Source organism: Tachyglossus aculeatus, chromosome 24, assembly GCF_015852505.1.
Source record: "Tachyglossus aculeatus isolate mTacAcu1 chromosome 24, mTacAcu1.pri, whole genome shotgun sequence".
NCBI lineage: Eukaryota > Metazoa > Chordata > Mammalia > Monotremata > Tachyglossidae > Tachyglossus > Tachyglossus aculeatus.
Window position 1 is genome coordinate 14,709,831 of NC_052089.1, and position 13,092 is coordinate 14,722,922.

The window sequence follows — 13,092 nt, forward strand, 5'->3', positions numbered from 1 at the left end:
GTTTGTTAGGAATTTGCTTGAGAACTATGGAATTTTTTACTTCAATATTATTTGATGACTGCATCTTAAATTTGGTATACTATAAGGTTAAGAGTGAATGGGAACAGTGGGGCAGATTTCATTTCTCTTAATTCAGAATTTCAATTGGAAATAATATTTCCAAATTGAATTGTGCCCGATACACTTGAAACAAAATGAGACAGAAATTCAATTATTTTTCTTCTTCACAGAAGTTAGTGTTTTGCCCCAAATTGATAACTTTAAAAAAATGAGGATTGTCTATCTGATATATAGCCAATAATCCAGATTATTTTTATTACAGACAGACCAAAATTGAACAGCATTTAAAATCTTTTTAGGTCAAGGTCCTAAGTGCTAATTTTTCATAGTAAAGGCAAGCCTACTCTAATGTAAAAGCACTGGCCTTGAATTCTTCTGATCAGCACTGTGCCTTTGGCCAAATTATTTAATCTTCCAGCCCTCTGCTTCCAAATCTAGAGTAGGAATATGTAAAACTTTCTCCACCTAATACCAGGGTATTTTAAGTGAACACTAGATTACTTCTCTGAAGCACTTCTAAATCACAGAATTCACAATGTAATGAAAAATATTAACATAATCATTACCACTATACACTGCTACACAAACAAACCTAACTCCACCTTTTTTATCTAAAAGTTACAAGGCTACTGCCAGTAAATTCAACTTTGTCAGATGCAACATTCTGAAAAGAACCTGCTTATAATGTTGGTGCACAATTTACAAATGAGAAAAATATGAATGCTGTTTACAAATCATGTCTTTTTTTACAAATGAATGATTAATAAAAAATATTTCATAACATTAGTGAAAAATAAGTGTACTTTTCAATCTAAATCATTCAACCTTAGTACAGAAAACTTTGCTTCCAAATGAAAAGGATTTTAATTATACAATATAGATTTTTAATTGAATCGGTTTTATGTAGTCAGATGAAAAGTATGTATTAAATATGAGGGCTATTGACTTTGAGTTCTAAAAGACAACTTCAGAAAAGATACAAACACTAGCAAACCCTGGCTCAAATTTTCACTCCGATAGAAAGGTTGACATTTTGGGAAGAAAATTAACTCTTTCAAGCATAGGAGGCCATATTTAATGAACTACTGCAGTCTATGCCCAGTGACAGGAGCAATGTCCTCTAGTGTTTGAAAGAGTTAACATACTTCCTAAAGAGGTCAGTTTACCATGACATAAATTCAGACTAAAGGGAAATTGTGCTCACTATGTAAGAGTGAGGGCGCATGAGAAAACAACCCTATCTTGCCTTTTCTTCCCACCTTTTCATAGTACTTGACCTCGTAGTCCAAGATGATCCCATTCGGATGTTCAGGTTCTTGCCAAGATAGAGAAACACTGTTCCTGGATGTCCGCTCCTTCCTAATTACAGCGACAGGCGATGGAGCTGTAAAGGGAGGTTTGAGGGGTGGGCAGAGAGAGGGGAGAGGCAGAGGAGGTGAGACAAGCAAATGGAGTTTATCACAGTTCTAATCCTTGGCAAGGAGGTATTGTTTCCATTTAAAAGGCTCTGGGGTATAGGTTTGGCTCCTTATCAAGATTCAGCAGCTGGATTATAGTCTTGGTACACATGCCTTGAAGCATGCTGGTCTGAAGGAAAATGAGCTGAGACTTTCTGTTACTGGTGGACCAGTGGCAAGAGAGCAGATGTTTTCAATCTGCTACTATAATGCAAGCAATGAAATCCATTTGATATATTAGAAAAGGACAAAACAACACGACTACCTATTTGTTATAATGTTACAATATATTATTACCAGATTCTCCAGGTCACTGATAACATTTTCATATGCAGCTATACAATAGGTCTGGATTACATTTCATTTTAGTCCCGTGGGATTTCAAGGTAAGAATAAGAATATTCAATAGTCTACCATTCAGATTTATAGGACAACGCACTCAATTTTTATCTTACGTGAATTTCTCCCAAATAAAAGTAACGGAGCTAACAAATGGCCTAATCAAGAAATTCATCTTCTAATCTGATCTAATTTAATCTGAAAAGCAATGTGCATATGGCTTTTTCAGGCATCATGAGTTTTCTGGACATTTTTCACTGTCTTCAATTGGTGATTCTACCTTATTCCCAAGATTTACAGTTTGAATATTACACTATAAGAGAAACATCAATAAACTGCTTCTCAGAAACTTACTCAATTGTCATGAAACTATTAGTCATGAAATTATCTGGGATGGAATAGCTCCACACTACTGGAATCTGGGGCGTAAAATACCCTGGTATGGTCTCAAGATCCTTTACCATACACTTTTTGGATTTGGGTTGGGTCTGAAGGTGTTTATGCTATTAACAACTATTTAGGGGAACCCCAAGTCACCCATGAGTTGGCCCCAAACCCCTGGGGGAACTCCACACAAAGGAAAATTAAGTTGGTGCAGACATTGCTGATTGAAAACAGATCCCATCATATAACTACAGGTCGGGACAGGTCTCCTGGAACCGGCCCAGCTCTACTGGGGGCAACTGTATGCTTCCCAAAGTCGCTCCGGTGTTTGAGAGGAGATGGAACCACTGACCCTAGAAAGTGAATTTCATCTGCATATAAGATAGTCATTGAAAGCTAGGTAGTGCTTCGCTAGACAAAAGTCAGGTGTATGGTGCAGCCTCCAAAAAACAGCACCTAACCATGTCTTCGACCCATATTGCACCATGGAGCTATAATCTAGAAAACGCATTAAACTACAACAGTCCTTTAATTGAAAATCTGCCCACTACTTCATTCTTGGATTGTCCTAGTTTGAAGAAATTTAGTTGGTTAAGATATCATACCACTAATTCCCATCCTGGCTAAAGCCAAACACCGATAAAATATTTTATGGAAGCTGATTTTGGAGCTGTTCGGTATCGTGGAAACCACCAGGAGAAGCAGCGTGGCTCAGTGGAAAGAGCCCGGGCTTTGGAGTCAGAGGTCATGGGTTCAAATTCCAGCTCTGCCAATTGTCAGCTGAGTGACTCTGGGCAAGTCACTTCACTTCTCCGGGCCTCAGTTCCCTCATCTGTAAAATGGGGATGAAGCCTGTGAGCCCCCCGTGGGACAACCTGATTACCTTGTACCTCCCAGTGCTTAGAACAGTGCTTTGCACATAGTAAGCACTTAATAAATGCCATAAAATAGCCAACTATAAAATATACCAATTAAATCCCAATCTTAGAAGATTACCAGTACCATTAAACTTTGCATTGTTCTTTCTCTGTACTTTTGGAGCTCATCCTCTCCACATTAGTCACTGGCTCACCTCTGTAACATGAGCTGGCAAACTACATGCTATCACTCAATTGTTGCTGACCCATCTGTAAGCAGATTTAGATGCTCAGAGGAAAGCAGGTGAGAGGTATAGGCTGTCTTGTGGTGCTCTTGGGAGAAGTATTAATCTAAACTAGGACCTTCAGTCTATCTGATGGATTGTTCAACCACTTCGCAGAATTTACTTCTGTGAACGGAGGAAGGCAAACAATTATGTTTTTTAGGCTGAGCTCCTCAATCTTCTTCTGATAAAGTGAAAACGTTTCACTGGGCAGATCTCTTCTCCTCATAAAGTCAAATGGCAAAAAAGATCCATTGTGGCCTCTAAAAAAGGAGGGTGACATTTTAAGTATATATGTATATATATATATATATATATATATATATATATATATAGTTTTTGTGTTATGTACACTATGTCTAAACTATACAATGAGGTGCATTAAATGAAAATAGGAAATTCTATCAACCAACTTTTGCAACTTGTTACTTATCAAACAAGTAGTATTTACTGAGTGTCCCTGGGCCAAAAGCTGTCCAAATGGTTAATACAGAATAATACAAAAAGAGACAAGGTTCCAGTCAGGATTTAGCAATGTACATGACTGCTAGGAAGATTATGTATATGTGTACATGTGTTAAGGGTGCCAGTTAAATGAAACACTCCTGTTAGTAGCTTTTGTACCCCAAAAGGAATTTTTGCTGTGCTTTTAAATCTTACCATTTGTCATTGCTGTATTTGAGAAGCTTATCAAGCCATCACTCCAGCTGGCACCACTCTACATTGCGACAATGCTAATCAATATTTTACTAATAATAAATGATTAACAGAAATGTTTTTCCTCTCCCCCTAAATTCTTGTAAAATGCATTATTGCATGCTATAAAGATTGGAGCAAATCATCTCATGTATTCTCTCCGCTTAGAGATTTGCAAGCATTTTCTAGAATACCTATTACATTTTTAAAAGGCATTTAAACACTCACTCAAAATCAGATAAGTAACACAAGTGGTAATAATTCATGAGAAAAATGTCATTTGTATTAAGCTTGCATTTTTTGTACTGTTGTACTCACTATTTGAAACTTTAAGATTTGACAAATTACTAAAATTCAAGAACTACAAAAATGAGTCTTGACATTTTCCCCTTGGATAGAATGGTTGTCTCTGCAAGGAGTGGGTTGGAAAAAAAAAATATTCACAATTTCACCTATGTATTCAGTGGAATTTATGAGACCTCAATTAGAGGGATTTCATATTGGCACATTAAACCACAATTCATCAGGGAAAGGATTAATTAGAGGTTCAGAAAAAGGTTATTCTAGGTGATTACATCCCCTTTATTGATCTGGGACATTTGGTACCTCTTGCCTGAGGGTTTGGGGTTCTGGGCTTCTACTGCCCCTGTTCTCAAATAAATGCTGACTGATACAACCTATAGAAGCACTGAAGTTGGGGAAGCTTAGTGGGAGACTAGCCTGGAATACAGTCCACAGATTAATAGAAGCGTTGACACATTTACCAAGGTGAGGATGGAGGTAGAACTAGACTACAGGAATATAAAAACTTTAATCCTGTCCATTTGGTTAGTACTTGACTTTAGGTTTGTCCAGGGTATATTAGAGCTCAAAATCGAAGTTTCCAAGGACAAAGTTTCTTCCAAAAATATGCCAGTTTATGTACCCACTGGGTGCAATGCATTGAACTAAGTACCTGAGAAAGTACAACAGATGCGTGAGAGATGTTTCCTGACTACAAAGAGCTCATATTATGTGTGATAAGATGAGGAAGTGGTCTATCCAAGTGGTGAGGATGGACAGAAATAAATTGGTACGTTTTAGAGGAGATAATTGGATTGATATGACTCAGGGTATTGGGAATTAATTTTGGAAGATTTGATGGAGAAAATGGGAATTACAGTCTTTTAGTACTCGGGACATGGGAAGGGTGTTCTGGGTCAGGGGAAAAACATGAGATAGTGGAAGGAAGTGGGTAAGTCAAGAGTGAGAATTAATAATAATAATAATATTTAAGTGCCTGCTGTCATGCACTGAACTAAGCGCTGAGATAGAAACAAAATAATCAGGTTGGATAAGGCTCACAGTCTAAATGGGAGGAATAACAGGTATTGAATTCCCATTTTACAGATGAGGTAACTGTCACACAGAAAAGTTAAGTAACCTGTCACCCAGCAGACAAGTGGCTAGACTTTGAGTCCGTTGTTGGGTAGGGACTGTTGCTGAATTGTACTTCCCAAGTGCTTAGTACAGTGCTCTGCACACGGTAAGCCCTCAATAAATACGATTGAATGAATGAATGAAAGAATTGAGATTAGAACTCAGGCCTTCCAAATCCCCGGGCCAAGCTATGCTATGCCAATCTGCTTCCCAAATTAGTAGGTTATCTTGGGTGTAACAAAGAAAGGTAGCTGGAGAACAGCAGGTGAAGAAAGCTCATGTGCAATATGGGGCGAGTTGGTGGAGAAATGTGAAACTGATGAGGAATTTTTGCTTGATGCACAGTGAAATGGGTACGCTTTAAAAGGTTCTGAGGAAAATGAAGCAATTCTTGGAAACAACGTGTCAAACTTAAAAATTCAACTCCCACATAATTCGTCTTGATTTCTTTGTGTTTAAAGGAATTCTTCCAACTTTCTGAGTTTGGACATTTAGTGGACCTTCAAGGTACCATAGTAGTTTTAGATCAGAGGAATTAAAGGAACAACAAAAGAGTTCACCACTTCTTTTTCGGGGGCTTAAATTTTAATTACCTTGGTGGGAAATGGTGTACAGGTAATGGTTTAATAATTTTATTTTAAAATCAGATATTATAAGCCATGGAACTGGGATGAAAAGTTCCATATTTCTAATACATTGTTAATTGTTCATGGAACTAATTTCTCCTGTTCAACACAGACCGACTGATTATTCTAGCATAAAAGCTGGATTTTTTTTGGTTAACTTGAACTTTGGAATCTCCATTCATCAGGAATTTATAATTGGGCCATTCAACAGTTTCATTTATTTCTTGATGAAAGCATGAAGAGTAAAAACCAGGAACCGATTACTCTACACTGAACCTAGTTGATATTTTGTACTATGTTATATCAATTAATTTTATAGGAAACAGAAAATTAAACTGCTTTCAAATGTCACTGAACCAGTTAATAAAAACATATAGCCATTATCTACAAATTAGAAATAAAACCAGGTCTAATTATTGGTTAGATCAAGGGCCTCCGCCACACCCATTTTTCACTTCTGATCAAGAATGAAACCAAGAAAGAGTGCAAATAAAAGTCTTCATTCAAGTCTGAGACTTGATTCCCTTGATGGCTGAGTATGCCAAGGGAAAAATTAATGTGAATATGAAAAAAAGCAAAAGCTGGATAGAATCCATACGTTACTTAATAATATTAATAAAATGTGCTTCGCTAGCTAACAGAAGGGAAAGTTAGTACAGTGCATTTTGTCACAAGATAGCACAAAAGATGGAAAAGCATTAAACTGATGTCATACAAGTCAAGATTCTTCTTTTCTCCATCAATAGCATTTACTGAACACCTACTGGATGCAAAACACTGCATTTAGCAGTATAATATAAGAATACACCATTGTGAACACACCTCTGGAGTAACCCATTTCTGCCCAGGAGTCCTGATGGCTAGATAACCTTCCCATTGCCTCACTGCCAGCCCATCTGGACTGTTCTGAAGTTGCCCACATTGTCATCAGTGAGTAGGATAGCTTGAGGGCTAGAAAAACTAATAAGCTTCCTAATCAGGTAAACAAGATCATAATGAGTTTCTGAGAAGAGTTCTCAGAATGGATCAGGGATTCCCAAACCATTAGTCACGTATGCAAAGTCTTAACGGTAGCTTGTCATTGATATTTATTATTGTAATAATGGGAGGCATTTGTAAAGTGTTTACTATATGCCAAGCACTGTAAAAGTTCTGGGGTCAATACAAAATAATCATGCAACACAGTTCCCACAAGGGGCTCACCATGTGTGTAACCTTGGGCAAGTCACTTCACCTCTCTGTGTTTCAATTATTTCATCTATAAAATGGGGATTAAGACAGTGAGCCCCATAAGGGACATGGTCTGTGTCCAATCGGATTAGCTTGTATCTACGCCAGTGCTTAGAATAATAATAACGATAATAATAATAATGATGATGATGGCATTTGTTAAGTGCTTACTATGTGCCAAGCACTGTTCTAAACGCACAGTCGCTGACACATAGTAAGCGTTAAGAAATGCCATAAAAATTTTAATAGGGAGGAAGAACAGGTATTTTATCCTTATTTTACAGATGAGGGAACTGAGCCACAGAGAAGTTTTGTGACTTGCCCAAGATGACGCAGCAATCAAGAGGTGGATGCAGGACTAGAATCCAGGTTTTCCAACCCCCAATTTTGAAGTAGGCCTTTCTGCTTGCTGAAGAGATTTGCTTCATGAAGACTGGGATGGAAAATTTGCCCTCATAACTCTCCCCGAAACATACTTTTGGTTCCATGCAGAAATGGCAGGTATCTTTATTTACTTTTTCTCCCTCAATTGTTGCCATTATACAATTCCTTTGCATTACCAAAAATCTTCAAACCAAACATATTGTGATCCATGAGATAATAAGTGGTTCTCAACCTTGAAATTTGGATCAGCAAGTGGCTTCAGTTTAAAGTGTTTTCCCCTGCAAGTAATACGGAAATCTGGTTTCAAGCAGCAGCAGTAGAGTTCACCAGATGGTGGCAAGTCTTTTAACAAATTATACACAGAGGAGGACATTTGCAGTAAGACAAATTGCAGAGAAAGTCTAGGAAAGAAAGAAAAATCTGAAAGTTATATCAAAACAATGCTTAGGATGATATGCTTTACCTAACATTTGCACAACCGTACTGTTAATTCCTTTCTCTAGCAGAGGCACCAGAATTAGATTCTAAAAATATGTTTCCAGTCAGAAAAAAAAAGTATTATTTCTTTCCAAAATACTGGTCCTCAATGGAACCTACTCACTGTATCTCAGTCTTATCTATGTCACCACCCACCCTTTGACCACTTCCTGCCTCTGGCCTGAAACACCTTCCCTCTTTATACCAAGCGCTTAGTACAGTGCTCTGTGTATAGTAAGCACTCAATAAATATGATTGAATTAAAGAATAATATCCGACAATTACTCTCCCCTTCTTCATAGCCTAATTGAAGGAGCACCTCCTCCAAGAGGCCTTCCCTGGCTGAGCCTTCTTTTCCTTTCTTACACTCTCTTCTGTGCCTCCCTGACTTGCTCCCTTTATTCATCCCACTTCCCAGCCCCACAGCACCAATTTACATATCTTTAATATATTTATTTATATTAATGTCTGCCTCCCTTCGCTAGACTGTTAACTCATTGTGGGCAGGGAACGTGTCTGTTTTGTCATTATATTGTACTCTCCCAAGCACTTGTGATTTGCACACAGTAAGTGTTCACTAAAAACAACTGATTGAGTGATAGAAATGTTGTAAGGGCAATTCAGCAGCTGTTCACGGGAGTAATCCAACTGGTTCTTGAGTAGTATTACAGAGAAACCAACATGGCCTAGTAGATAGAGCCCAGGCCTGTAAATCAGAAGGACCTGGGTTCTAATCCTAGCTCTGCCACTTGTCTGCTTTGTGACTCTGGGCAAATCATTTCTCTGTGCCTCAGTTCTCTGTGGGCCTTAAGTGGGACAGGGACTGTGCCCAACCTGACTAGCTTTTATCCGCACCAGAGCTTACTGCAGTGCCTGACACATAGTAAGTGCTTAACAAATACCATAAAAAAGAGAAAGGAAATCTTAAAAGAAGCCAGTGCTCACACCACTTATTACTTTTTAGACAGGAGTCATAAGAAGCAGCATGGCATAGTGGATAGAGCACCGACCAGGAGTCAGAAGGCTGTGTTCTAATCCCGGCTCTGCCACTTGTCTGCTGTGTGACCATGGGCAAGTCACTTCACTTCTCTGTGCCTCAATTATCTTGTCTGTAAAATGGGGGTTAAAACTTGTGATCCAGATGTGATGATGATGATGATGGCATTTGTTAAGTGCTTACTATGTGCAGAGCACTGTTCTAAGCGCTGGGGGGGATACAAGGTGATCAAGTTGCCCCATGTGGGGCTCACAATCTTAATCCCCATTTTACAGATGAGGTAACTGAGGCTCAGAGAAGTTAAGTGACTTGCCCAAGGTCACACAGCAGTCATGTGGTGGGGTCGGAATTTGAACCCATGACCTCTGACTCCAAAGAGATGTGGGACAGGGACTGTGCCCAACCCGATTGGCTTCTATTCCCCTGACAGTATTTAGTACAGTACCTGGCACATAGTAAGTGCTTAACAAGTGCCACAATTATAATAATAAATTTGATTTATTATTTAATTTAGAATTAATTGATTTAACTATATAATATAATAATAATACATTTCACTAAGGAACCAAGAAATACGATACAGAGCTTTGGAGGTGACGGACTCATGGTTTTGTTTTGTTGTCTGTCTCCCCGTTCTAGACTGTGAGCCCGTTGTTTGGTAGGGACCGTCTCTACATCTTGCCGACTTGTAGTTCCAAAGCGCTGAGTCCAGTGCTCTGCACACAGTAAGCGCTCAATAAATACGACTGAATGAATGAATGGTGACGCAAGCCTTACCTGAACTGCTACATTCTTCACCAACTGCAACTTCTAGGTGGCTTTTAAGATAGCTTTAAATGCATCACAATATAGTTTTCCAAGGTGGAGATTACAGAAGCATGAATTCAAGTGACAAGGGCTAATTTGAGAAGAGATGTCTCCCACTCCATGCCAGGCAAAGAGAGAATTAAACTCTTCACTCCACTTCTGAAACTTTAGGCTGTTGTATTTTCCTACTGGTGACTAGTTACCCACTTGAGAACTCAGTAATATATAACGATTAATAATAAATAATAACTGTCATATGTATTTCAGAGGAGGAAAAAATGTTTACAATAGATGAAGTCAAATTACCTCACTGAAGTGTCAAATTATTTTTGAAATCCATTTGAGAAATATTTAGTATCCTTTCAGTCTCTAGAGGAGCACTTCCAGTGTTTGTTTTGGGGAAATGCTAGTGCTGTATTATTTTAATAGTGTGAGGTCAAGATGACTGAAAAATGATGTAGGTGGAGGAAATGGTGAGATTAATAACTACAATTTTGGGAGACTGCAAGCAGATTTTGCAGGTCAAATTTAATTTTTGCAGGTCAGAGGCTAAGAACTCTTATGTCTTTAAAGTGGCACATTCATTGTCCCTCCAGTCCTGAACCATTTCCATTTTCGAATGGAATGTTAGTGCCTTGGTACTCAGTCACATTTATGGAAACCGAACTCATTTCGACACCTCTAAAGGTGATTTTACAAAAATGCATTAACTGACAGCATCAAATAAAAAGGAATTTCTTTCTATTCTAATTTCAGGAAGAATTTTTATTTAGGGTATAAAATTATTACTGTCCCTAAATGACTTAAAGCATTTTCTAAAATGTCATATATTTCATTCTAATTTATAGTCCCTGGTTACAAATAGCCTTTGGTGTGGCAACTTACCTTTGGTCTAGTTGGTCTGTTAACTTCTGGTGAGGGAAAACAATAAGCTAAAAATGATTATTATGCACATGGCAGAGTCTGTGTTTCAGCTTTACAAACATGCTTTCCAAGTTAAATTTTCTTCAAAATGCTCCTAGTGGAAATTTAAGATTTGAGAATCTTTGGTAATATAATCTTCAAACACGACAGGGTTTCTTCTCTGTACTAAAAGCTCAAATAAGTCCTTAGTCTGGGTAGGCATATAAATACAGCCCCACACTTAAACCTACAGATACAAATTGACATTTTCTCTTGTATCTTTTCCCAAGATAAGATAATAAGATAATTATGGTATTTGTTATGTGCTTACTATGTGCCAAGCACTGTTCTAAGCACTGGGGTATTCATTCATTCAGTCATATTTATTGAGCTCTTACTGTGTGCAGAGCACTGTACTAAGAGCTTGGGAAGTACAACCTCACATGGGGCTCACCGTCTTAATTCCCATTTTATAGATGAGGTAACTGAGGCACAGAGAAGTTAAGTGACTTGCCCAAGGTCACACAGCAGACAAGTGGCAGAGGAGGGATTAGAACCCATGACCTCTGACTTCCAAGCCCGTGCTCTTTACACTAAGCCACACTGCTTCTTTGTTCTCCTGCACCTCTTCCTCAGGGTTTATACTTTATTGAGTATTCATGTGCACTTATCACTTGGCAAAAACTCCAATTCTGTGCAAGACTTGAGTGGTAAAATTTTCTTTTAGGAATGAAGAATAAACTTCAGTCCTGAAGCCTCAGGACTGAGAACCTGCCTAGAGGAATTGGCTATAGTGCTAATGGTTTGGGCAGCAACACTTTCGCTCTCTTCCCTGCCAATTATGTGCTCCCTGGAACAGAGAATGCAATGATTTCTGTACATGTGAATTTGTAGACTTTAAGGGATGAGTAATGTGGTTCTCTTCACTCAGGCTTAGTTTTTTATAATAATAATAATGATATTTGTTAAACACTTACTATGTGCCAAGCACTGTTCTAAGCGCTGGGGTGGAAATAAGGTAATCAGGTTGTCCCATGTGGGCTCACAGTCTTAATCCCCATTTTACAGATGAGGTAATTGAGGCACAGAGAAGTTAAGTGACTTGCCCAAAGTCACACAGCTGACAAGTGGTGGAGCCAGGATTTGAACCCATGACCGCTGACTCCAAAGCCCGGGCTCTTTCCACTGAGCCACGCCGCTTCTGGTGCCATAAGCGTGTATACTATATCTCTGTGAGTTACTGGTGAATGGCTGTTCGGCCATAAACTGGATTATCACACAAGGTAAGAAATAATCAGCCAGGGAAAGGTCCTGAAGGAGTAAAGATCCTGTCTTTGTTACAAAGTTCCCGGCAATTAAGCAAGTAATGAGGGGAGCACAGGAACTATATGACACAGAAGGAGAATTGTAAGAAGGATTTTCCAAAGCTTTCCATGAAAAGTTAGCAGGGTTTTATAGGGAACAATCAAGTGTCTGAAGAAAGAAAACATGCAACCGAGGAATTTATTCTGTTAACATCTATAATTTAACAAAATAACATATGTTCAAAGTCACTTTTTGAAGACAAATTAAAAGGCCCTCATGGGCTACAAACTGCTAACTACCAATGTTCTTTTAAGGAAACGACTAATAACATATTGATGAAAAACTACACTAATTGTGGCTGCTGCAAAAACTGAAATCTGAACACTTGGGCTGACTTTTACTGTGACCTTGAAATTTTAAATGAGACAGACTCCCTGGAACCTAAATCGATATAGAAAGAGGATGAGGGCCTATCAACATTTCTAAATTCAATTTGCCCATGTAGTTACATTAAGTGTACAGCACTGTACTGGAAATAGAAAATACACTATTTGAGAATGCAACAAAGATTCCAGATGTTGATAATTTTGTTATGGGGTATAGGGAGAAAGCAGAAAAAAATTTCCTGAATTGAGAAACTTAAATTTTCCAATGGTAAATTTCAAAACATAAGAAAAGAAATATTACCGGTTGTCGGCCCAAATGAACAACTCTTTTCCACAGTAAATGGAAAGCATAAATTATCTGAAGCAAAAGAGCCTTGCGAAAACTTGCACTGATGACCAGCTTATCTATCTATGAATACCCCAATGATGAAAAACCAAAGAAGGAAAACAACATCTGTGAAAAGCAGTAAGAGCATTAGTA

General features: G+C 38.3%; 1 protein-coding gene across 3 annotated transcripts in view; it reads right to left on the reverse strand.

Moving 5' to 3' along the window:
- The window catches only part of EPHA3 (EPH receptor A3), a 95,283-nt gene that overhangs the window by 63,570 nt on the left and 18,621 nt on the right, over window positions 1–13,092 (reverse strand). For all 3 annotated transcript variants that reach the window (XM_038766260.1, XM_038766259.1, XM_038766262.1), the window contains exon 3: window positions 1,320–1,444. In XM_038766260.1, the coding sequence (XP_038622188.1) occupies window positions 1,320–1,444 (125 nt within the window). The remainder of the gene's footprint in view (window positions 1–1,319; window positions 1,445–13,092) is intronic.